This window comes from Corythoichthys intestinalis, chromosome 1, assembly GCF_030265065.1.
Source record: "Corythoichthys intestinalis isolate RoL2023-P3 chromosome 1, ASM3026506v1, whole genome shotgun sequence".
NCBI lineage: Eukaryota > Metazoa > Chordata > Actinopteri > Syngnathiformes > Syngnathidae > Corythoichthys > Corythoichthys intestinalis.
Window position 1 is genome coordinate 22,299,128 of NC_080395.1, and position 27,783 is coordinate 22,326,910.

A 27,783-nucleotide genomic window follows, 5' to 3' on the forward strand; every position below is an offset into this window, starting at 1 on the left:
GTAAAAAAGGGAAACTATGACGATGTTGGAGACACAAATCATGAAAAAAACATAGCCAAAAAAATTAGCTTGCTAGCATAAACTTCTGAAACGAGAGCACTATGGTGAGATGTTTACTGTCTAACTAAAACAAAACAAACAAAACATTTAAAACAACCCCAAAAAAACTGGAATGAATTATTATTATTATTATTATTTTTAAATCAAATATTCCAAAATTTGGTAAAGAAGGGAAACTATGAATATGTTGAAGACAAAAATCAAGAAAGAACATACACTAAAAAAATTAGCTTGCTAGCATAAACTCGTGAAACGGTTTACTGTCAAACACAAAACAAACAAAACATTTTAAAGCAACCAAACAAACTGGGACCAATTATTATTATTTCATATCAAATCTTCCAAAATCCCCCCCCCCCCCCCCACACACACACACAAAATGGCACAAAGATAACCCAAGTAGACATACAATGCAGTATTAAATAATTCACTTCCACTGCTGGAGTTAAAGCACGATTTGAGATGTTTTGAATTAAGAATGTTGTTGCGGAACAAATTCACCTTGTATCTCAAAGCACCCCCCCCCCCACCCCCACCCCCCCACACACACACAGAAACACTACATGTCAAAATCAATCAAATACACTTTATTATCATTATTTAGTTGTATAAATCTTGAGTTATAATTTAACACAATAGCAAACAAATATGCTTTCACATTACATCAGTGTTTATTCAAAAAGAGTGTGCGTACACACACACGCACACCCACACGTATCTCAGTAATGCCATTACTTCTTTAGTTAAAAGAATTAAAAATACAAGAAATTGGTATTATTTTGCTACATCATTCTAAAAAAAAATTTCATCTCAAATGTATTTTTAGATTGAATAAATTCAATGATTTTAAGTCATAAAAAAATGATTACTTGCAATGTCTTTTTTCTTTCTTTCACATTTGTATGTTGTGACATCATCAAACCAAAATAAATATGTGCCACATTTGGTTAAATGTTTTTAGTAAATTAGTTGGTACTGCTGTCCAATAAAAAGCAAGTATCAATGTGTGGGTAGTATTAATGTAAACCAGGGGTCGACAACCCAAATTGTTGAAGGAGCCATATTGGAGCAAAAAACAAAACAAGAAACAGTTATGTCTGGAGCCGCCAAAAAATTGAAAGCCTTATAAATAAGGCAACAAATGCCGTATGTATCTATATTAGCTATAATAGCTGACTATCAAAATAACTAAATTTTTCTACAAATACAGCTTTCATGATTACCGTATTTTCCACACTATAAGCATGAGCAGATTTTAAGGGGGGGGGGGGGGGCAGGGTGGCCAGGCCCCTCGAAAAGTGTCATTGCATGTAATTGACTTTTCTATATACAGTATATCAAAGTTGTAAAGCAATAAAACTACAACAAAAATGAATGAAATGAACAAAAAATTTTGTAATGGGGTCAAAATTATTTTTTTCGATCAGATCATGTGACTAGCAACTTAGACTGTCATTTGCTCTGCATATAATTTTCAAAAAAAAAAAAAAAAAAAAAAATAGGGGAGGACAATTTTATTTTTCAAAGGATTTTTTTCTTTGATTGAAAAAAAATTTTTTTTTTTTTTTTGATTGAGGCAACTTTTTGGGGATTAAATGATTTAGACACAAATGTCCTACCCATAATATGGCCCAAACACAAAAATGATTGCTTCAATCAAAGGAAACTTTTTCAATGAAAAATTATGTGTTCAAAAGCAAATTTTTCAATCTCAAATATTTTTTCGCATTCAAAAACTTTCCATGATTGAAATTTTTCGTTTTTTGATTGAAGTGATTTTGAAAATAAGTTTTTTTGAAGCAACTTATTTTTTGATTGAATAATAAAGACAAAAATGTCCTAGCCAAAATGCGGCCCAAACACAAATCAACCTTGCTTCAATCAAAAAAACCTTCACTTCAATAAAAAAAAAAAAAAAAAAAAAAAAATCAAAGAAAAATAGCTTTCACATGCATTTTATTTTTGAGTTTCAAATTTATTATTATTTTTTTTCAATTAAAGTGACTTTTTTTGGTTGAAAATATATATTTTGATTGAAGCAACTTTTTTTTTTTTTTTTTAATTGAAGCAACTTTTTTTGATTGAATAATCAAGACACAAATCTACCTCCAATATGGCTCTGCCCAGGGGATACAAATTTTGACTGGGGTAACTACATTGGCACGACACCAGTGGGCATACCATATTCAATGGATGACAATCTTGGAGAAAAGTATTGCCTAAGCAGCCTGATTTAGAATTCCCCTGATAAATGATGGGAAACAAAAAAACGCTCATTGTCAACTTATTATAAATCCGTTATCCGTTTAGCTCAGCTCCATCTTGTGGCTGCATAACGCAAGGGCAACCACTACCACCACTACTACTACTACTACTGCGCCTTATAATGCATTACGCCCTACTAGTATACTTGAAAACTGTTTTAAAATTAGCCATTCATTGAAGGTGCGCCTTATAGTGCAGAAAATACACTAAATGTTCATTTTCTCTGCAGTGAATCCTATAGAGAATGACGCACCACGTGACTAATCTATTCTACAATGACGCCTCAAGTTTAACTTCATTACAATATTAATGAATTGGAAGAATGTGTCATGTTTTTCCTCCAACAGAAACCATATAAAAACTAAAGAATATATTCCCGCCCCCTCTATCTTTTTCCATTTTCAAACATTTTTGAAAAAGCTCCAGGGAGCCACTGGAGCTGCACTGAAAAGCCCTATGCGGCTCCAGAGCCGCGGTTTGCTGACCCCTAATGTAAACCAACAACAATGTAAAAAGAAATGTATATAAAAGTGACAATGTGACTTGCTTTTCACGATTTAAAAAAGTAATGGCATTACTATCGCGCTTTCAATGCATTTTTGTTGCAAGACAGCTAGAAGTAGCACAAAGGTTATGTGTGCTTTTTGTGTGGAGTTGTGCTCTTCCTTTGCGTGTTATCTTTTTATTCCGTAAAAGAAAAAAAAGTGCTAAATCTGAGATATTTTTATAAAATGAAATCAAATATTGACAAAACCACAACAAAAAACATCACGCAGAAGCCCTGCCGCTTAAAAAAACGAAACAAAAAACAACCCAACTATGATAAATATACACATACAGGTGGCGATACATATTTGATGACACTGCAAAAAATGTCCGATAATCTCAAAAAAGGGAGAAATTTACACAGAGCGCCAGATATGCTTTTGTGCCATTGACGGCAGTGGACGTCCAATCCATTTTGACTGGTCAAAATTTCCCAGTCAAAATGGATTGGACGTCCATTGGCGTCAATAGCACAAATGACTATAAAAAATGACTTCCATCATGTCTAGAGCTCTGTAAATCCTTCCTGGAGAAGCTATAGAGGGCGCTACTGTACGGGCACGTAAGGCCAGTTGAAGCTTCCGCCCGACAGCAGCATGTCACGGATCAGGGTCTCGATGGGCGTCTTGCCCACCAGACGCACGAAGAAGAGCTGCTCGATGACAGCTGACGACACGGAACGTAGAGACGGCAGGCGGAGCAGCAGACGGCCGAAGCGACTGGGCTGGTTGGGGTACTGACTTCGAACGTACTCCTCCAGGGCGCACTGGGACTTCTCCTGCAGACCTTCCACGTGCGCTGCGTCCGACAGGCCGCAAGCATCTGGAGGAGAACGGGAACCGGAAAAGGAGGAGGAAGAATAACGGCAGTAAGTAATCAATGAAACAAAATGTTGACTTGTGAACTTAATTCGTCAAATGACAAAGCTTGAAACTCAGATTATTACTGCTATCAAATGTCTTTCAATAGCGTACCGCATGAGTGCTATTTTTTAGACCGCAGGGCCACGTGACGTCACCATCGTAAATCGGAAGGGGGTCAACATATAAGCGCGCTCGCATACAATCGATGCAAGTACTGCTTGTTTTCTGCGTTAATCTTTCAAAAAAGAACATGCCGAGTAAACACTGCTGCAATGGAACTTGTAGAAACGACTGCAGACATTACGACCGTCCACATAAGAAGGATGTTTTCTTCTTTGTTTCCCGAAGCCAAAATCTCAGAGGGATAAATGTAAACAATAGATGAACTTGTGCAGACGTCCAAAAGACCAGTTTAACGCCAGCAAGGTGAAGCCATTCACCTTCATATGTAGTAAACATTTTCGTGGGGCATGGTCCTACAGATGACAATCCTGATCCACAGCCTGCCCTGAAGAGGTGAGCCATTTGGATATAGGCGGCTCTATCTAGATCAGTGGTTCTTAACCTGGGTTCGATCGAACCCTAGGGGTTGGTGAGTCAGTCTCAGGGGTTCGGGGGAGCCTCTGCCGCTGAGGTTAAGACACACCGACTAATCATGTCTATAAGCGATGGCATGCCCAGCTTGGCCATCACTGGCTGCAGATGATCACGTGACATTGCTTGGCCAATCAGTGCTGCGAAGAATTTAGCGCACTCAGGAGCGATACAACATGTGAATGTCATCGTAGTATGTTGTATAATTACTTTCTTCATATTTGAACCCATACTATGTTGAGCAAAAAAGACCGTGGTCGGACGAATATGTACAATGTAGACTCTCATGCATCACGGAACGGGATGGGAGTCGGCGTCCTAGCTGCATGATTTGCAGTGCTAAGTTGAGCAACTTTAGCCTCGCACCGGCAAAACTAAAGGAACACTTCGAGAAGCTGCATGGAGATGGAGAATATAAGAACACAACGCTTGCTGAATTCAAGGTGAACAGAGCCAGATTTGATGATAAGGCCACTCTGCCTGCTCTTTGATTTGTACCCATTAACAAACCGATCCTCACAACATCATATGAAGTTGCATACCCGATGGCAAAGCAGGTATGTAATTTGTTATGAGTTCCAGCACTATGTTGGTTTTGTTCTGCATGGTTCATTTTGTGCAGCAGTAGAAAAACTAGATGTCTTGAATTTGGGGGGAAAAAAATCATATTTTATTTTACACTAAAGTGGGATTCGGTGTATGTGTATATGAAACTGGTGGGGTTAGGTAGCCCCAACAAGGTTAAGAACCACTGCTCTAGTTCTAAAAGATTGACCTTTTTTGTTGTAAAGAAGCAACCGTAGTAAGGGGGAAGTGTAAATCAATTAATAGAATTAAGATTATGAAAAATAATGAAAGAATTAAAAGTGTTCGTTGGCTGTCACAGAGTAGAATTTGTGATCACTACATAAAAATAGCAATATAAAATACCCCAAGAACTGTCAGACGTAAGACAACCAGAGGATATAATATATAAGACAGACAGGCATATGTTGGTGAAGGATAGCTTGTTGAAACAGGAGAATGCCATTGTCAGTGGTGTAAAGCAATGTTAATTTAAAAAAAAAAAAAAAAAAAAAAAAAAAACGCACACAAGAAAAAGGTATCGATAAAAATCTACCTCTGGATCTGGTTGGCTTTTTCCCATCTTTTTCAGCCCTCTACACTCAAGCCATCTCTGAACACTTGTATGTTCTTCCACATCTTTACTAGTGAATATGGCACCAGAGACATCATTTTCAGACAGAATTAGTAGGTTTAGCTCGGTAGACATTCGTACACAATTTACATGCGTCTAGCATGAGGTACAAGCGCGAGTTTGACCCCCCTACCAACAGTCGCTAGCGTCATGAATATTAATGAGCAAAGGTGACTTGTTACGTGCGGTAAACTATTAAGTGGAAGTGATGTGGAATTTCGCAATGATAAACAGGAAGTGACCCAGAAGTTTGCACTGAATGTCACTGTCATTGCACTGCTAATGCCACAACATTGTCACATGCATCTCACTAAGTAATATGTTGTTAGACATCTGTCTCAATCTGGGTACTGCATAATATTGTCACATGCATCTCACTAAGTAATATGTTCTCATACATCTGTTTCAATATAGGTACTGTATAATATGGGTACTGCATATGCAATAGTTGCACAGTTACATTATAGTTACATATATTTTTGCACTGTTACATAATATCTATGCACTATCATATCAGGTCAGCCATCTGCCTCCTTGTCTGAGTACTGTAAATTGTCAAATAGGCACTGTTTTATTACCACTACATAACTACTTGCTGCTAGTCTAGTTCACTTTAGTCCCAATCTGTGTACCCTGTGTTTTTATATTACCCATTTTGTATTTTCGCTTTTATCTGGGGCACGTTATGGCGAAACTTTAAACCACGTTGTACAATGACAATAAAAGCTTTCTATTCTATTCTATTCTATTCTATTCTATTCTATTCTATTCTATTCTAAGTGACCTAAAAAGGCCCCAAAACTAACAGGTAGTGACCCGAAATAAAGTGATCCAAAGTGCACCAGAGTCAATATGTAGTGACCAAAAATTAATAGGCGGTGACCTGAAATCCACTTCAACAACACAACGTGGTTCGGAACTGACTCTATATCAACAGGAATTGACCCCTCCAAAAATTAATTACCCAAAATAAAAAAGGTGTGATCCAAAATCAACAAGGAGAGACCCTGAAATACCCCAAACTCAAGAGGAAGTGGGCCGAAATCAACAGGAAGTGGCCCAGAACTGACTCTATATTAACAGGGATTGACCAATCCTGAAATCAACAAAAAATGACCCAAAATCAACAGTAAGTGACTCGAAATAAACAGGAAGTGACACGGAACAACCAGAAAACCAACACGAAGTAACCCAAAATCAAGACGAACTGACTTGGAATTGGTTCAACATTTAAACGTTGTGACCCAGAAATGCCCCAAACTCAAGAGGAAGCGACAAGAAAGCAAGAGGAAGTGACTCAGTGCCCAGAGATCAACGGGGAGTTACTCAAAATCAACGAGAAGTGACCTATGATTTCCCCAAAGTATCCACATTTACGCCTGTATTGACCAGTGCATTTTTGTGATTTTGCAATTTCAATCACATTTTCTGTCAAGGCACAAGATTCCAAAATGAGCTCCCTTGCACACTTTTTTAAACTACTACTTATTTGACCCGCTCAAAAAATTATGAAATACAGCATACAAGTAGAGAAAATAGGACTGGCCGATTAATGAACCTTTTTTTGTGATCAATAATCTTGATTGATTTCAGTGATCAGCCATGACATATCTTATCTATAGAACCATGGACAAAATTAGCACTTGCGATTGAATATGATGCACATGGACTAAATGGACTAAATTTCATGGACACTGTAGCATTACTTTCGGTTGGAACAAATTATTTTGACATGCGCAGATTGACTATATTTACCAGAAATAGAAGTACAACAACAAAAAGCCGTAGCAACTTCCGCTAGTGTTGTTTTATGTTTTTTTTTCTGTAGTCTTTCCATACCTGTCAAGTTGTACGGTTTCGGCATAATTTGTACAAGTGAGCACAGATTTTTAAACGTGTACGCTGTACGTTCAAATCTGTACGTTTTTCATGCATTACATTTTTTTTCTCCGTTTGGATTTTGTCACCGTTTCGGCAACGAGACAACATGCGTTACGATGCGTTGGTTGAATGATGTGAGAAAAGTCGGAGACATTGAGAGAGAAGAGTGTTATGACGCTGTAGCAAACGCGATGCTAGGCTAGGTGGCGCCAATATTTCCTGACTGTAGCCGACAGCCTACAATCTACGCCTAGATATCAAATGCTTATAGAACTACATGCGAAATGACAGACGGCGGCGTTATTAAACAGCCGCCATTTTGAAGCAGTAGACCTCTCAGAAAGGCTCTGTTGTAGTGAACCTTCTCAGCGAACTTAAGTAACTTTTTATCTAATATACTCCTAAATCGGCAAAATCTTGACTTGAATCTATCTTTAAATGATGAAACGGTTTTAAAACTTTAACATGTCGAAAGTAGACAGAAGGGAACTAATGCAAAAACAGGAGCAATTTTAACAACTTTAACAGTTGATTCACAAAATTAAACGACTTCCAAACATAGCAAGGGTTACTATTAGGGTTGTTCTGATCATGTTTTTTTGCTCCCGATCCGATCCCGATCGTTTTAGTTTGAGTATCTGCCGATCCCGATATTTCCCGATCCAATAGTTTTTTTTTCTTGCTCCCGATTCAATTCCAATCATTCCCGATAATTTTTCCCGATCATATACATTTTGGCAATGCATTAAGAAAAAAAATGAATAAAACTCGGATGAATATATACATTCAACATACAGTACATAAGTACTGTATTTGTTTATTGTGACAATAAATCCTCAAGATGGCGTTTACATTATTAACATTTTTTCTGTGAGAGCGATCCACGGATAGAAAGACTTGTGACTTTGTATATTGTGACTAAATATTGCCATCTAGTGTATTTGTTGAGCTTTCAGTAAATGATACTGCAGCCATTCAAGCCAAATGCATGATAGGAAGTGGACCCATGACTGTGCGTAGTGCTACCAATTGATATATCTTCTCTGCGTTGGGAAATAACATAAGGTGTAAAGAAAAGATCAATTGCTACCTTGCTTCCCCACATTGCTTCCCATGATATTTCTAATCATAGGGAGAGGGATTGTAAGGCTTTAGCCAATTAAAAAAGTCTCCAAAGGCTGCCAAAGTTCACTCTACTCATTTTACGCTGCCTTTTATCTCTCTATATAGGTACAACGGCGTCATTACAGATTGAGCGCGACAATGCGTGTGTGGGTCGTGCAACGCATGCATTAGTAGCATTAAATATTTTAACGTGATACATTTAAAAAAAAATTAATTACCGCCATTATCGGGATAAATTGGATAACCCTACCTTAAGCCTAAACTAAAGACTCTGGATGAGTGTAACATATTATGTCTGTAACGTTAAATACAATTAGAAAACGATTTAATAAAAAAAAAAAAAAAAATTAAAAAAAGGCATGGCCGATATTTTTTTGCCGATTCCAATACTTGAAAATGACGTGATCGGACCCGATCGATCGGCATCATCTCTAGTTAATATTTTTGTTGTTTTTTTTTTTTTTTTAATGACAAAAAACATGAAAGGTAACACCAGTTACTTTGTCAAGTAACTAATTACTCTTATCTTCAGGTAACTGAGTTTCAGTTACTTTTTGGGAAAACTTAAGTAATTTGTAACTAATTAATTACTTTTTTAAAGTAAGATTAACAACACTGGTCATAAAGATGAAGTCTGCAGAATGAAAAGTGACGAGCGCAGAGATTTCATTCTGCCAATTTGTTGCCGAACACAATTAGCCTGCAACTATTGCTGATCACTTCTCAGAATTAGCTAAATAAATGTTCCCTAACTCTAAGATTGCATCGGTAAGTTAATTTTATCAATTGACCTTTTTAATTTATAATTGGACACACTAACGAACTACCTTCAAGTCAAACTGAATTGCTAGCTGAAGTGCCATCAAGTGCAGCCATCAAGACATGATAGAAATTGCCAAAAGTGCTACATACAATTATAAAAAAAGTCACTCTTAAATTTTAGTAATCAGGATGTAGTTGAAGATATTGATTGTTCTTTGATTGCACCAGGTTATATGTGACAATTTTACCAATAAATTCATATCATTTTAAAAATTGAGTTTTATTTTTGTTTCATATTGCACGCTATATACAACGTTGTAAGATTAGTCACCAATTTGTAAGCGCATATGTCCCTATTTGTAAGACTGCCAACGGCCTCGGGTTGACAGGTAAGTGTTTCTACCGTCAGGTATTTTAACAGTTGTATATATTTTTAATATCTCCAGCAACGTGCTCGTCTTGGATACCAGTTCAGTCTTTTGCTCGCTCTGCTACTACTAGCTTCTGAGAAAAACAGAAACGTGTATACTGACACAGACATGCCTGGTGAAGACTGTTTATTCTGGAATTTTGGAATAACTGTTTTCAAGCGGACCAATCATATCATACAGTGGTACCTCTACATACAAAGTTAATTCCTTCCAGGACCGTGTTTGTAAGTCGAAATGGTTGTACGTTGAGCAGGATTTTCCCATAATAAATTATAATTCCATTAATTCATTCCACAGCCCGGAAACCTACAATAAATCCTTAATAGATACAGCTGGTACTACTACAAATGGCCATTACACATAGCAAAACAAATAAATTATTAGTAAAAAACTGAATAATAAGAGAGTAACGAATCAGGTTCTAATGTGGCGGACGTGTTTTGCGTGCTGTACCTTAACGCACCTTGTCGCTGACGTGACAGGGAGAGGTTGACATTTTACTCTCTTTTTTTAATGTTTTGTTGAGAACACCATCAACTGCTGCGGACAGTAGGCGTGTTGTGTTGCACGAGTTCTGAAATAAATGATAAAAACCTGACGAAGCTGGCGATTTCATTGGTGACATTACCACAATAATAATTGTCACCTTAACTTATAAAGACTGGCGAACGGAGGTCTGAGTAGGACCGTGGAGATCGTAGACATTCTACGGCCGTATTGTTGAGCCCGTTCATGGATGCGCAGCCCAAGCTCATATTTTTCTATCGTTTCCATCTTCATTCCAATGGTAAGTGTCACCTTTTTCTTTGTTTCACCACCTGCACTAACGTTGGAACCTGTTGATTTCTCTCACATGAAAATCCGCCGCGCGTCCGTCTGCGGCGATGTCATGTTGGCGTATTTCGAGCGTGTCGTCGGATGTAAAAACAAATGTTAAGTCAAATTTTAAGTCAGATGTCGAAAAGATCGTGTGTCGAAGCGATCGTATGTCGAGGTACCACTGTTTATCGACATAAATCATCCTTTTCATTTGGAATGTTATCGTGATCGAAATGGTCTTGATTTGGTTGGAATATTCCAAATGGAGTGTGTACATGAAGCATTTTTATTCCAATCAGGCTTTCAATACGAATAAATGTGTCCATGTAAACATAGCCAGAGACGTTAACAAGGGGTGAGTTTAATATTTATATGTTAATGAAAGATATCAGTACTTTCTAGTTTCCTAATTAAAAAAAAAAAAAAAAAAAATTATTTTTTTATATTTTATTTTATTATTTATTTTTTTATTTAATTTATACTTTTATTTTATTTATTTATTTTTATTTAGTTTCTTAAATTATCAGTACGGCTTCTTTAAACAATCATTTAAAAAAAATACATAATAATGAACAGTTTTAAAATACGACAAAAATAATTGAGATTGGACGAAATACTTTTTTTTTTCTTTTTGCAAATTCGCCAAAATCAGGTAGAAAATCTTCATGGTATGACTGTAAGTGATTCAGTAAATGGCAAAATCTGGAATTTGAAAAAACTTGTATTCCCCATACAACTCCTCACTAAACATAGTGTCTTTCCAAACCTTGACCTTTCTTTTGCTTATAAGCAATACTTTTTGATTTCTTGAAACAACTTAAATCCCTGAAGTCAATAAACATGTAAATCTAAAACAACAACAACAACAAATAGTTCAGGGAAGTATGTCTCAAGCCACGTAAAAACGTGAAAGTTCAAAACCACTGACGACAATCTCTCGACAAAAATACTGCTCTTGAATGCCACAAGATTCATTCATGCATTCATGCATGCATTCATCGGTGTCAAGAAAGTATGTTGAAGTAATGGTAAATGAGAGAAAACATCTTTATATATTGAGGCCGGGCAGTAATTAGTCTGAATTGTAATTTAAAGTTTCTGAGTAAAACCTGCTGTGAGATTTGATCTTACTGAGTGGATTTGATTGTCAAATCAAATAAAATACCTGCCTCCAACTCATCAAAATGGGACTATTCGAAATAATATGATGACAAAAAAAGTAAACAAAATGAATCACGTCATAAGTCTGCGGCTTTATTAGAGCAACAGCGCGTGAACGTACGAGACGACAACAGCAAATCTGCAAGCTGCCGCCCAGATAAACATCCAGTGCGACCTCGTTTGACCCGCTCGCTCGGCACGCCACCGCCAAGATGGCCGCCGTCAAATGTAGGACACCGCGTTGTGACTTGCGGCAGCGGAAGCACCCTGTGAGCGCCCACGTATGCCTGCATGTATCCCGCTCTGATGACATGTGTATATACACTTGTGCAGACCCCCATGCAACCGTACAAGACTATCAACACCAAAAAAACAAATCTATACCAGGTTCAATTAGATTATACCATGGAACACTAAAATGACTGATTCTACCACAAAACAACATAAAATCCATATTTAATTGCATACCACTTTACAGTATAACATTGAATTTGCTTAAATACACCACAAAACACCACATTTAGCATAATTATGCCACAAAAACCACAAAATATACATCAACATAACACTTTAGACCAAAACACTGAATAGACTTTAACCCTTTCAGGGACAGTGTTCACTACAATGGACATCTATTCAGGTTATTATTAGCTTAACTCATTCACTGCAAGCCCGGGTCACACAGTATTTGATCTGGTAGTTAGTAAAGAGGGAAACTGATATACACAAAACGCATTGACGGCAATAGACGTCCAATCCTTTTCAACTGTTGAAATGGATGTCTCTTGCAGCCAAAGCTTTGTGAGGTCACCTGAGATTAATAAAACAAAAAATAAATAAAACTCCCATCGCAAACTACTACAGACGGGCCACACTTATCTGAGTTTATGTCTTTCTTCTTCTTTTTAAAAACAAAAAATATTACAATTGATGTTTTAAAGTTAAATTTTCCCCCCCCCAATTATTTTCATTTTATTGAGAGTTACTGATATTTTTTTAAATTACTCATGGCTTTTCATTAATTTGTGTTTTTTTTGTTTTTGTTTTTAACTTTTTTCTAAATGGTCAGTCAATTAATTAAGTCCCTTATGAGTGTGTACATACACTATATACTGTATATACAGTGGGGAGAACAAGTATTTGATACACTGCCAATGGGTTTTCCCATTGACTGTGTATCAAATACTTGTTCTCCCCACTGTATATATATTAGGGTAAAACAGTGCCATTACAGATTGAGTGCGACAATGCGTGAGTGGGTCGTGCAATGCATGCATTAATTGCGTTAAATATTTAACGTGATACATTTAAAAAAAATTTATTACCGCCGTTATCGGTACCTTAAGCCTAAACTAAAGACTCTGGATGAGTGTAACATATTATGTCTGTAACGTTAAATACATTTAGAAAACGATTTAATTAAAAAATATATATATATTAAAAAAGGCATGGCCGATATTTTTTTGCCAATTCCGATACTTTGAAAATGACGTGATCGGACCCGATCGATCGGCATCGACATCTCTAATATATGTATATATATATATATATATATATATATATATATATATATATATATATATATATATATATATGTATGTGTGTATGGCGGAAAACACAGACAAGACTGAAAAAGCACTTTCTGCTTTTGCACCTCTCTTTAAAATAAACTGCTGTATTTTAAACCAAAAGAACTGTTGTGTTTGATAGAACAATATGTCTAGATGCTGCCATAGTAGATTCATGGCGCATTAAGCCCCCCGAACTATTTTTAAGCTGTCCGTTTTACCCTGGAAACCCCCGTTTACAGATGTCCCGCAACCACTTTTGTTTTAACCCAGCCATAAAAAGAAGGTAAGTAATTATACTTATTATTCAAAATGTCCGTAATTTAAATGGCTTTTAATCATTAATTGATGTCTAATATTTTGTTTAAAAAAAAAAAAAAAAAAGACGACTTTGAAAAAAGATTCACTTGCATATTTGTAACTTTTAAACAAATTACATCACAATGAAAAAAATGGTGTCTGTAAATAAGTCACGGATATCCACCTCATAACTATTGCTTAATAATTTTTTTTTTTGTTACTATCGAATTTTCCCCGATATTTTAAATGATAAATAATTGATGCAAACAAAGAAAAATAGAAAAAAAATGTTTAAAAGGGTAAATATATGAAAAAGAACATTTTGACAACTCCTGGATGTCTGCAATTTCTGCAACGCGACCCTTGTTATATTTTCATGTTTCACCCGTAAAATCCCCCAAAAATCCGCCTGTGGCCATTCACATCTGTGTCTTGACACTCAATGGTTCATGCTACATGGAGTTTTTGGATCGAAACAAGGTAAGTATGCGATAATATCTCGTTAAAATCATGGCGTCTTTAATTATCCTCTCTCATGCTCTCACCTCTCGTTAAGGTTTCGCTGTTTCCATATATATCTTTTTTTTTAATGCCCCCCTGTTCAAAATTTTTCTTCCCCCAGAAAATTGAGATTTTAAGCTTTCCAATGATGTATCACAAGTGCATATTGGACAATTTTGAAATTTGGCCAAATTGGGGGCCTTAGAGCGGAACTTCAAGTCACCTGAGGGTTTTCTGCCATATATACTGTGTATACATATACATAAATAAAATTGCCAATCGCAAAAAATACTATGTATAATACTACAATTGGATGTCAAATGAGGGCCGCAAAATATTTTTCCGTGGGCCGTAATTGGCCCCCAGGCCAAAAGTTTGAGACTACTGTCCTATTATGAAAGTAGTAAAACCATTTCATTACAAAAAAAAAAAAAAAAAAATCTGGATTCGCATTTGAAAGGGTTAAAATGCGCCCCAAAACAACACCAGTTTAACTACTAACAACTAAATGTACTCAAACGATAGACTTTAAACTATAAAACACAACTAAAATCTGAAAATACTACACATGTAATTCAAACATGCATTAAATAACACAATACACTCTAACAAAAACACCATGAGACAACCCTGTCCACTAAAATAATTAATAGTAACACTAAAAGCAATTTTCCATTTTTTTCATGATTTTAAATCAATTTACTTTAAATAAACCTTGATATAACAATCAAAATATTTTGAATGTACCGTTAGAAAACACTAAAATGTAACCTAAACACACTTGAAATGTTACTGCACGTCAAAACAGCACTAAAATATTTCAAATTTGTCACAAAACACAACTGTAGAACTCTGAACTGAAACTAACCCACCATACAAATAATTATAGAAACTATTTGAATGACTAAACCTATGATTAGAAACTAAATATTTCAAGCAGTAGTTTTTGAAATGAAACATTAAAGTGGAAGTTCAGAATTTTTGACATTAGGCTTAAAGTGCTTGTGACACGAAAAAGCATGTTTATTTCATAATACACGTGGTATTTTATGCTCCTGAATGATATGGACCGCTTGGATGTGTGTGGAAGCGATCGCTATATTTATTTAGTTTTTTGAATCCCGCGCCAGGAAAATGAGTGACTTCCGGCTTCGGTCTCGCATTGAGGAGGAGGGCGCTGTGACGTGTACGGTAGAAGACGTCCTCTTCACGCTACAGTGTACTGTTGTGTATGAGGACGAAGGATTCAGCTGATTTTGCGGATTAATACTTTTATTTTTTGCATCACGCCAGCCAAACGGCTGCAGAAAAATCATTCTGTATGCGGGAGAGGCGTATGCGCCTTTTTGGAGTTTCAAAAGGTTCCCATTCACCGTGGATATTTACTGTGGGACCATTGGACTTACAAGGAAGTGAGTAAACATCTTGTTTTGTATTATGTCAAATACGAATACAGTGATTACAAAGTAAACACTATAAAATTCCTTTAAATAAAGGACTACTTACGTTTGATCATTGATAGGCATGTAAAAAGCTATCCTCACGCTCATTAGCAGTTAGCTGTTAGCACGTTAGCTACACAACAATTCCAGCCACCCTCCTCCAGGGAACGAACTGTAAATTGCTCTCCGCCGGGCGGTTTGCCGATCCGCAAAGAAACTCGACAACCGGGTCGTCATGTCAAATAATCCAGGCTAGTTATGTGTGATTTTCCACTTCGAAGACTTTGAAACATCCCTCGGTTCGGGTTAGCATGTCGGCTAGCTGTCACTCCTTCTGGTCTGTTTACATTCTCCGAAGCCGGGGAAGGGAAATGACATATGTCCGATTTAGGTGTCATAAAATATCGTTCGGCAGGTGTGACAGTAAAGGTAAAGTCGACTGTTTTGACCATTATGGAGTAATTTTGCCATGTCGTCTTGAATAAATGGATTTTTATTATTTTATATTCCATTTAGCACAAGTTATTTGTCATGACCATGCCATTTATTTAGCAATTGGGGAAAGTACTTGGGTAAAAAGAATATCCTGTAAAAATATTGAAGTAAAGAGACAGAAACAATGACATTTTGCCGCTCTCTTCGTCGCGTTTTCCTCATTGTGAATAGTTCCCCCTCGACGGGCTGACTGGTCCTTCTCAAGCCATTTATATAGCTATTGGGGAAAAATACTTGGATAAAAAGAATATCCTGTAAAAATATTGAAGTAAAGAGACAGAAACAATGACATTTTGCCGCTCTCTTCGTCGCGTTTTCCTCATTGTGAATAGTTCCCCCTCGACGGGCTGACTGGTCCTTCTCAAGCCATTTATATAGCTATTGGGGAAAATACTTGGATAAAAAGAATATCCTGTAAAAATATTGGGAGTAGAGAGACTGAAACAATGACATTTTGCAGCTCTCTTCGTCTCATTTTCCTCGTTCTGAACAATTCCCCCTCAATGGGCTGAATAGTAAAACCGATGAGCCTAGTCTACCGCTGACGTCATCCACCTGTTGGGGACGCTAAAGCCCTATAATTGTAGGCGTGGCTAACCGGCAGATTAAAAGACTAATTTCTCGTCATCTGCGCTTTGCTAAATTGTTGTATATGGTCGAATCGTCTCAAAATATGATTCTAATTCACATAATAATGCCATTTAAGACTTTTTTTCTGGTGTCGTATGCTCTTTAATCTTCAAATTAGCAGGGGTTTAATAAGTTGGTGGAGTTGATTTCAACAAATTCCATGCAGTTTGCAAGTTATTTCTTAGTTTTAGGGCTCCAGAGTGGCTAAGCTAGCGCGAATCAATGGCACCTTCATAGCATGCCAATAAAAAATGATACAGCTCTATGAACAGATCCAACATAGTGAAATAAATTCAAAACACAGATCACTGTTCCAAAACACCCATGCGGCCAAAACATTGTCACACCAAACTGCCGTAATTAATTTCATTCTGCAGGACTATTTTCTTTAGATGCGTAATACGACCACAATAAAGAGGAGTGCTTCGGCCACTTGTGCTCACGCAGCATTCGAGGAAGGTGGGAAGTCTGACGTATCCCGCTCGGAGGGTACCAATTGCAACCTCAAAGCATTCCAAGAGAATGTAAACGTAAGTGATCAAATAATGGAGGCGTTCCAATGATATTTCTTCAAATCGGAGGTTGGAAACTCTGACTTTGCACCTTCCTCGAATGCAGCATCAGTCTGCTGAGTTAACTGATGGCCGCAACATGGTGAAATTTGCATTTAAAGGCTGTGGAAACAGACAGAAGAAACAGGCAAAGGAACTTTTCTACAAATTTCTTATGAAGAACAAGGAACAATATAAACTGGTTACTTGCTGCTGGCTACGACATAAAAAAATCTGTTCCAGCTATAGAGTCTGGCGACTGTTCCGCGGATCAAATTCCCAGGTTGGAGCAAGCCACAGCAAACCGGCAGCAAAGTGGGCCAATCAGCGACGGGCGGACGTGACGTTGGTAAAGCGACAAGAAACTAGCGCGAGGACGTAAACATATGAGGAGAGCGGAGAAGGGAGAAGTATATTCAACATGGCTAGCGCGAGACAGACTGGTGGTTTTAGCGACTCAATGTGTTTTAGGTCATTTAAAACTGAATTTACCGTGGATAGGAACATATAGGATAGGACAGGATTCATATTCTGTGTTGTTGTGGAGACAACTTCCGACTCGCAAGAGTGACGTTGCTCGTTAAGAGCACGTCACGCAAATAAACGAATCCGATTGCACGGACGATTTCGTTCGGGCTCGAAAGGCCAATAAGGAGCTGGGTCCCAGACTCTATTGCTGGAACAGCGGTGAGTGTGGAGTTCCAGGCTAACTCCACCCTGCTCCTCTGCAGAGATTCTGGATGACAAATGTTGCTGTTCATACTGCAATTATTGACATGCAATGGTAAATTTTAATAACTTTACCCTGAAAACATAGCCAACATTATTGATTACGTGGGTCATCGATGATTTTCATGTCTGCATAATTATTGTTTTTTATTGGCGTGCTAAGATGGTCCAATTGACTCGCGCTAGCTTAGCCACCAAAAACCCTAAAACTAACAAATAATTAACAAATGACACGGAATTTGTTGAAATCAATGCCATCGACTAATGAAACCCTCGATAACTCGAAGATTAAGACTCATGTAAAAAATCCTTGACTTCCCCTTCAAGTAGGGAAAATCTAAAATAAAACGATATTTGAAATAAATACAAAAAAAAAAAAAACTTTTCAACCTCTCAGTCAAAATGGATTGGACGTCTGGCACTGTCAACGGCAGCCAATGAGTTATATGGGTGCTCTGTAAGAGTTTTAAAAAATTATGATTCGTGCATGACAGGGTTAAGCTAGAATATAAAAATGAAGGATGTGGTTATGATTCTCCCTTCACGCTACATAATTGATGTCGAGTTATTTCTATTCCCCTTGACAGATTAAACACAGCCTGTCCCTTTAAGGGCGGCCTTTTTCAACCAGGTCAAGCGAGGTGACTGAACTTACATAAGTTGCTGCTGCTTTTTGAAATACCAATTCATTTTTAATGCATAACATAATTGTTTGTCCTTTTTAAATGATTCCCGTAGGAATATTGCTTAACTCTAGAATGATGACACTTAAACCTTCACCAACATATAGTCAAATAAAATGCAATACATAGGAATTTGAACGTGTGAGATAACATTTTAAAGACTTATTTTTAACAGAGAAAATATTTTCTGTGATGTTTTTGTTAACCGGCCAAATAAAAAATAACAATTCACGCAATTTCCTAAATGATGTTTTTCCCTATAATTATGAAAACATTTATAGTTTTTAATGTGTAATTTATTTGAAAAAAATATATATCTATGTTTATATTTAAAGCATTTCATAAATTATGACCCCTCAACTTATAATTTCTTTTTACAGTACTACAGCAATCTCATATTTTGAGGGGATTTGCCAACTTTTCACGACCAAAATTTCATACTACTCGTAAAGGATTCTGTGTGTCTGTATTAGGTAAGTATTCAGATATTCAAACTGCTTTATAAACATCAGGTTTGGTCACAATATAAAGAAAGAGGGACCTAAATGTCTTGTGTGTAAAACATTTAATTACTCTATGGTGGAAAACACAGACAAGGCTGAAAAAGCAGTTTCTGCTCTTGCACCCCTCTTTAAAATAAACTGCTGTATTTCAAGCCAAAAGAACTATTGTGTTTGATAGAACAAGATGTTCATATGCCGCTATAGCAGTTTCATGGCGCATTAAGCCCCCAAACTATTTTTAATTTGTCTGTTTTACCCTGGAGACCCCCGTTTACAGACACCGCACAACCGCTTTTGTTTCAACCCAGCCGTAAAGAGAAGGTAAGTAATAAGACTTATTATTCCAAATGCCTATCATTTTTAGCTTAAAATCATTAATTGATGTCTAATATTTAGTTTTCAAAAAACGATTTTTAAAAATTATTCACTCGCATATTTTAAACTTTTAAACAAATTACGTGACAGTGAAAAAAAATAGTGTCGTAAATAGGTCACGGATATCTACCTCATAACTATCGCTTGATTGTATTTTTTTTTGTTACTGTCGCATTTTCCCCGATATTTTAGATGATAGATAATCGATATGCTGTATATATTATATATAAAAATTAGGGCTGTCAAAATTATCGCGTTAACGGGTGTTAATTAATTTTTTTAATTAATCACGTTAAAATATTGACGCAATTAACGCATGCACTGAATGACCCGCTCGCATATTGCCTCAAACAGATTACAATGAGACCGTTTATGGACATTAAGAGTGAAGAGAATGATACCGGCCGCTTGAGGGCAGCGCCGTTCCATACTCATGTTATTTCCTCTAAACGTGGGAGAATTAGTAGTTGTGAGATGTTTATGTTGTATTCACAATGCAATGCAAATTGCTATTTGTGCTCCACACATATTTCGGTAAGTTTTCTTTCTTTTAGTGGCAATTATGTGTCTCTTGTTGTATTTTGGGTAAGATATGTACAGATATATGTTATGCAGTAAAGGCGAGTGGACACAGGCGTTCTTTGGACCGCGCCGTTTATTGGAATAAGCTTCGGCAACTCCTTCACAACAAACATAAGTATCGTTTAGTGAAAGCACAACAAAAATAATATTCCTATCTCTCCAAAAAAACAAAAAAAATGTTCACTAAAAGAAAAGCACTTCAGTCTATAGTAATGAGGCCTTATTGTGACACACGGTTAAACAACAATGCAAAATGAACTGGCATTCCATATCAAAATAGCTATGCAAAATACACGTAAAACTTAGACTTTGGTCACCCTGTTTTTATTATTGTTATTTTTATTCTTATTATTATTATATTAACCCCACTTTTGATTGAAAATTTTACAAATTTTATTAAAACGAAAACATGAAGAGGGGTTTTAATATAAAATTACTATAACTTGTAACTATAACATTTATCGTTTAAGAACTACAAGTCTTTCTATCCGTGGATCACTTTAACAGAAAGAATGTTAATAATGCCATTTGTGGATTTATTGTTACAATAAACAAATACAGTACTTATGTACAGTGTGTTGTATGTATATTCCGTCGTGTGTCTTATCTTTCCATTCCAACAATAATTTACAGAAAAATATGGCATATTTTAGAGATGGTTTGAATTGCGATTAATTGCGATTACTTAATTTTTAAGATGTACTTAACTCGATTAAAAATTTTAATCGTTTGACAGCCCTAATAAAAATATATTGGTGTTCTTAAGATTATTGTAACTATTATCGGTGTAATCATCATGATTAGTATAGTTGTTGTATAAGTGTCTTGCTGTTATCGCTGATGTCATCACTATTATTATGGTTGTTGTGGCTATTGCTGTCATCTTCATTGTCACCGTTATTCAAATATACATTGAGCAAGATAAAATGCTGTTGCTGATGGTGATAGTTAAAATAAATGGTTATACATATCCACGTATATAGATGAAAACTACTATACGAACAAGTTTATATGTCTACACATTCAATATACCGGTAGCTTGGAGTATAGGGCTGGCAAGGGGGGGCTCTGATGCTGGAGGATAACCCCTTGGCACAGGCTCCTAAATCTTGTTTTTAATGCACAGTTAGGACATTTAGCAATGGGTGGTCGTGTTGCATGGGGGTTGCTTCCCTTCTGGCAGCAGGTCCACATATAACATTGGATAATGAATAATACACATCTCATGAACAATGGTTGTCATCTTGAACACCAGTAAAGTTGTTATTATATACTGTATATGATTACTCTTGAATGTACGATCAATATATGAAGGCAGTGGTGATGATGGCGGTGGTAGTAATGGCAGTAGTGATGGTGAGGATGACGATATAAAGAAGTGACTGTATTGTCATGGAAATTTTAAGGTGTGAATTGTGTAACTCTAAAACTCTTTAAAAAAAAAAAAAAAAAAAAAAAAAAAAGCTTAGTTTCTTTTCACCCCTTTTCAAGCTACATATGTATTTTGCTCTTATTTTGTTATAATCATGATTACTGTTATTATTGCTTTCCCCCCCTCTTGTTGTGTTTCTTCATTACTGCTCGAAATCAGTCAATGAATATCTAAAAATATTTGTACTTTTTGAAGTTGCTAATTTGGTTTGTTCTCAGGTGTTTTTTGGCAAGATTGTTCTTTGGATTTGCTGATTGGTTAGTTTATTGAAATATACTAATAAAACAGGTTTCTATAACAAGATGAATAAATAAAGATAAAAACAACAGTAAAGGGCATGTTGAATTCCTTGTAAAATTACATTTAAAAAATTTAGCTGTATGAAAATTTTCTCAATATGGTGATATATTGCGATACTTTTCAATATGGTGATATATTCCGATACTTTGTATCTCAATAGATTATTGATATGCTACCGCCAAGAATCAATATTTTGTTTCAAAAGATGTCCCTTTAAGATAAAGGAACCAATGGTTGCTCGATAGAATTTTCCACTAGTATATCTGTTAAGGAAGCTAATTGGTTTACAATAATTTTGCAAAGATATAGTGTAACTGTTAAGAATACATCGTATTTGTTTGCATAAATGTTACATCATAATACTGTATATAGTTTTGGACTGATCGCCCATTCAGGTGCAAAATATGAAGTGTTAATTTTATTTTATATATCTTCTTTTTCTCTTTTCCTACTAAAAAAAATCACCATATGTTGGTTTCTGTACCAGCAAAACTAGCACCAAAACCAAACAAATCCAGCAGAACTTTGCTTGATTTGTTGTCTTTTGGTGCTGGTCTTGCAGGCAGGGCTAATAGTTGTATCATAGAATATCGTATATTGATTCCCTGACTTGGTTATCGACAATCGTTGTATTGCTGTATCGTGGCACGGTCGTGATCATGAGTCTTGTAACGCAAAGTACCGCAAGCAAACTAGAGGTTCCAATCCCTAATAAAATACAGAAATTGATTAAATGGTGAACTTTTTTGTTTTTTGTTTTTAAATGTGTCTTTATGGCACCGAGAGCAACAGTGAATGGTGACATTTACTTCTATTTACCTGTACAGTCTATCTTTTCTTTTTAATGTTGTTGTGTATACGTATAATGTAAATAGGGATTCCTCCAATCTGATAGGAAATCGTGTCCGATCAAGTGATTTTCAGAGGATCAGTATCGTGTGTAAAAGATTGAGGTTTGAAAATACAATTATTCATATTTATTTTTAAGTATTAACTCATTAGCTTCCATTGCTGGCGTTAGACGTCCCACCCATTTTCCATCCATCGTTCAATCACTGCCAGTCCCCCAGACAAATTGGATGGGACGTCTAGCACTGTCAATTGCAGTGATACATGATCACTTAATGCCAGCTAGTTGAACTGGATAACTGTCAATGGAAGTGAAAGACTTAAGGCCTACAAGAAACAAAATATTCCAGATGTATTGGAAAATATATGAGCAGTACATACGTATTTACACCACTGAAACAAACAATGCAGAACAGAGAGAAAATGTCCAGCGACAGGGATAAAAAGTTAAAAAAAAAAACAAAAAAAAAACAACTTTTGTTATATATTATTATTTCTGTAAAACAATATATCTAAACGTAATTTGTTTGCAAACTTATTTTGTGCTGCACAACTAATTTGCAAAACAAAGGGATTCGTGACTCCCCCCCCCCCCCCCACCCCCCACCCTTTGATACCACTGCTCTACTAATATTCCTGTTGTATGTCAATAATGTGGGAGCTTTGTCCGAATTGAGAAAAAAGAAAGTTGGATGTGCTTGTGTTGGATGTGTGCCCCCCCTAACATATTATTCCAAAGTACAGAATTGCGTTGTATATGAAACAAACAAACAAACAAAAAAAAAACGTCAAATGGTGTGGCAGTTGTGTGACAGCGGCGCGTGTGGATGACGTCACGTACCTGTAGTGAACAGCACGATGGCCTTGAGGCACGAGTACTCGGCCGAGTCCACGTGCAGCGTCTTGAGCTTCTCCACCTGCTCCTGGAAGACCCGAATGTGGTCCATGAAGGCTACCACGCGCTCGGCCGACATGGGCGCTGCGTGCAGGCCGGCGGCGGCCAACAGCGGCGCCACGTGCACCGGCATGGCGCACTGGGCCGCGTTGAGCACGAACAGCTCGCTCCAGGTGAGCCGCAGCAGAGCCACCTGGTCGGACACCTGCAGGTCAGGGAAGAAGGGGATGTTGCGGGCCCACTCCACCGCGCTGAAGAGCATGCGCGCCGCCAGCTCGCAGATGTTCTCGATGCCCACCGCGCCGCCACCCGGCAGGCACTGGGAGCCGAAGCGCGACGTGGCGTACGGCTCGGCCCGCAGCAGCAACGAGATGTAACCGGACAGGTACGAGTGGCACTGCAGGGGTTCGCCGCTGCTGCTCAGGGAGAACTGGCCGTGGAACGACTGCGCCGGGGGGAGCCGCCCTCTCTGCACCGCTAAACCAAATAACCACACGCACAACACAGAAGACAGTCCTGCCTTGAGATACGAGGGGCCTGCTTTACCAGTTTGTTTGTTTGTTTGTTTTTTTAGATACAAGTAAAACGAAAAGTGAGAGCGAGAGAGACCCTTTTAAATTAAAGGGCCATTTTATAGTTGCCAGTACTTATACCGTGATCAACATGCAGGAAACAGTAAAACGTTTATCAAATATTACATTTGAACTTGATTTAGCTGTTACAAGCTTTATTCATAATTTTATTTTTAACAATAAATTACAGTATAATTAATTAGATTTTTTAAAAAACTTGATCTTGAGTTCTTGTTCTCTCGCAAGACTAAGGGACCATATACTAGCTTTTTAGTTTTTCTCTCAAGTTTCAGTTCTGGCAAGCACATATGGCGGACAGTACATAATTTTATTTGTACATTGTTTAACAAGGAAGAGTCAATCTCAGCACCTTAGAAATAAAAGACGACTATATATAGAATCCTGTTATGCCACTGCACAGCATTATTCCAAACAGAAACATTAAACTGCGAAATTTTACATTTCACATGCACATTATTTAACTCTGCCCATGCCACACTGCTCAGTATTATTCCAAACATTAATATTAAACTATAGAATTCCACATAAGTCTACATGCTCCCACGTTTCAATTCAGTTCAGTCAACAAATTTTCTCCATATGTGTTGCTTTCTCAAGTTAAAATTTTAATTTATTTATGTATGTATTTATTTATTTATTTTGAGTGGCCCATAGCTTAACATCCCTGCATGTGTCAAAATCTGTATTCAAAAGATTTATGCAAAACAGTTTTGCTCTTTAGAAAAACTATTTTTGCCCCAGTGCTTCAAAATTGAAGGTTTCAACGCTTTCTTTTTAAACATAATTTTAATTTTAAAAGGCACGCTTTAGAAAATATACAGCAAAAAATACGTTTTTTTTCTGTCCTTTCATTTACTGTTATACTTTTTTTTCTTAGCAGTTATAGTGGAATATATTCTTTATCCTCTTTAACAAAAAAATAAGAGCAGGTAAAATAATAATTGCTGCCAACTGCCAGTCAAAATGCATGGATTGGATGTCTATTGCCGTCTTTGGCACCCAATGAGTTAATTTATTTCCTCATCTGTCATAAAACTAAAAGCAAAAAAAAAAAAACATTATTAATGTAATACTACAAATGTTGTTTATACTTAAAGGTGATAAATTGCATGTACTTTAAGAATGGGAGAGGATTAAAGCGGGTTGGGGATCGCGTGCGAGCCTCTGCGCCGTCACGCCAGAGGGGCTTTGGAGAGGTGCTAAATTTAGGAATGGCTGTCTTCTTGGCGTCCCGGTTGGTTTCACCCCCTCCACCACAAACACACTCACACGTACACAAACTTTGGCTGCACCCAAACTCACTAATGGCGTTTAGTCTGGACTCCAAACAGATTCATTTGTGATATTATTTGGGTCATAAAAAGCTTTCTTTTTGACTGACTTGACTTGTAAACTTTGTGAAATTTCAATTTTAACCTCGTCTATTTTATATTAGTTTGTTTTATATATAAAAGTTCTTAAAATTTGATTTTAATATCTATATCCATTTTGAAATGTTTAAACCTCTGGGTAAATAATATCAGTTTTATATATCCTCATATTTATTCATTCTTGTCCTCAAAGATTGGCTGAGAGAAATCACATGGTTCTCCACTGCCTGCATCCATTTTGATTGCTTATGGTATGTTATTATTTTATCAAAATGTATTATAATTTTTATATGTAATTAAATCTCAAATATCCTAAACCCTAACCCTTTTATTCTGTTCTCGAATTATTATTTTTTTCGAATATAATTTCAGTTTAATAAAAGTTAGTGATCACCAACATATATTATAGGGCCCAGAATTATTTTAGTTTAATATATTCTGGACGAAGGACGTTTGTTTTTATTTATTTTAGAAACATGGTAAAACTAAAAATTTCCAAATAGAATAAATGGCTATAGGTTGATTTTCTGCATGCTAAAAGTGGAATGTGAGAACAAAAGGTTCATTTGAACATAAAATCAATTTGTAAAATTGTGTGTGTGAACGTGACAAGCTCACTTTAATATTATAGAATGTATATATATATATATATATATATATATATATATATATATATATATAATGGACAGCACTATATGTTGAATACAATAGCGCTATTAATATTATTAATAATCAGTATAAGTGAAAACCCACAATGTTTTCATTTAAAAATGGAGTTGTCCTGCTATAAATGTGAGAGCTTGCTTCACAAATGACCTGTAAGTAAACTTTTTCAAATAGGAATTCTTTGACAATCTCATTGTGGAAAAATTGTCGTACAGTCGTCAAGATGTCCTGGTTTAGCTGCATATTTTGAAGTTGAAATATTTCCGGAGAAAAGAAATGTAGGAGATGGAGCAAATAATTGTAATCCTCACTACATTTGTTTCAGAACGTTGTCACGAAAATGTGAAGTAAAGGCAATTTAAGCAATTTTGTAGTAAATCGAGGTGACCATCCAGCAGTAGCAGTTCAAATGGTTTGAATTGATTGCAAAATGCGGAGCGAAGACATCAATAAATTGTCTGCTTTGTTAACCTAGAAAATATGGAATATTTTCGTTTAAAAGGAAAAAAAAGGACAGAATGAATAGAAAATTGCGTATTTTCAAAATACAAGGCTCAACAGTTTGAAGATTACGAGTTTTTTTTATGTGATTTTTTTTTCATGATAATTGTGGGAAACTATTACATTAGGGAATTGTGAAAAATAGTTGTCAATACGTGCTCACTGAGGTCAATGCGTCAAATTTGGAATTGATTGGTGCTGTGACTTTCGGAACTTTGAGCAACCTTAATAACAAATATCATTTCGATGCAAGAAATGATGAGAGAATTGAGTCGAGTGGGCCTTGAGCCGCGTACCTTCCCTCCGCATGCCCACTTTGAGGCACTTCTTAAGACGGCAGTACTGGCACTGGTTGCGGTGGTGCTGGTCGACCGGGCAGGTTCGGCTGGCCCGGCAAGTGTAGCTGAGGTTGCGTCGCACGCTGCGCTTGAAGAAGCTTTTGCATCCCTCGCAGGTGAACTGGCCGTAGTGCTTTCCGCTGGACTTGTCGCCGCAGACGATGCACTCGATGTGCGCGCTCGCCTGCTTGTCCGACGACGACGAGGACGACGAAGAAGAACTATTGTTGACGGCGGTCGTGGGTGGTGCCGCGGCGGGGGGCATCTCCAGAGAGGCCGGCGAGGGGTTCACGTGCACCGGCAGAGCGACGTGCGACACCGGGGAGGACAGTGTCCCCTCGTCGGGGTTCCTCCACGCCACCATCGCCATGTCCGTCACTAAACTTTCCCCCTTTCTCGCTCAATTTATCACCACCTCTTAAGAAGATGAAGTGACCAAAAAATCAAATAAGCTCATCCACCAAGGATGACGGGAAGCGTGCATGGAGACCACCGAGCGAGTTTATCCTCTTATAACAAAGAAGGAAGCAGAAATATCCAAGTCCTGGTCGTCCAGCTTGTTAAACCAGGTCTTATTCCCCCCAAATGGTCCAGAAGTATCACGCAAAGGAGGAGAGGTGGAGGAGACGCACGCGTTGAGTTCTGATGGATCTGATGATGTGTTTTGGCTCCAGGACTGAAGAGGATGAGGATGTTGTGACATCATCAACCGTGAAGGAGTTACAGGGGGCGTGGTTAAAGACAGAGGGGAGAGGATGTGTAGTGTATGTACGAG

At 37.0% G+C, this 27,783-nt stretch overlaps 1 protein-coding gene across 2 annotated transcripts; it reads right to left on the bottom strand.

Moving 5' to 3' along the window:
• Positions 1–655: 655 nt before the first annotated feature.
• Positions 656–27,666, bottom strand: LOC130923848 (COUP transcription factor 2-like). 2 transcript variants are annotated; one of them, XM_057849921.1, is made up of 3 exons: positions 26,967–27,666; positions 23,487–24,017; positions 656–3,693 (listed from the first exon to the last, which is right to left on the bottom strand). In XM_057849921.1, exons 1-3 carry the CDS (start codon positions 27,376–27,378, stop codon positions 3,419–3,421), a joined length of 1,218 nt encoding a protein of 405 aa, XP_057705904.1. In that variant the 5' UTR covers positions 27,379–27,666; the 3' UTR covers positions 656–3,418. The 2 variants fall into 2 exon arrangements, with proteins under 2 accessions (XP_057705904.1, XP_057705911.1); XM_057849928.1 differs by having other exon boundaries at positions 23,487–24,056.
• Positions 27,667–27,783: the final 117 nt, after the last annotated feature.

Coding starts and splice junctions, on each gene's coding strand:
- LOC130923848 (XM_057849928.1), bottom strand. CDS start 27,378: ATGGCGATGGTGGCGTGGAGGAACCCCGACGAGGGGACACTGTCCTCC. Junction 24,057..26,966: donor AGTGGGCATGCGGAGGGAAG/GTACGCGGCTCA, acceptor ATCTCAAGGCAG/GACTGTCTTCTGTGTTGTGC. Junction 3,694..23,486: donor CATCGTGCTGTTCACTACAG/GTACGTGACGTC, acceptor GTTCTCCTCCAG/ATGCTTGCGGCCTGTCGGAC.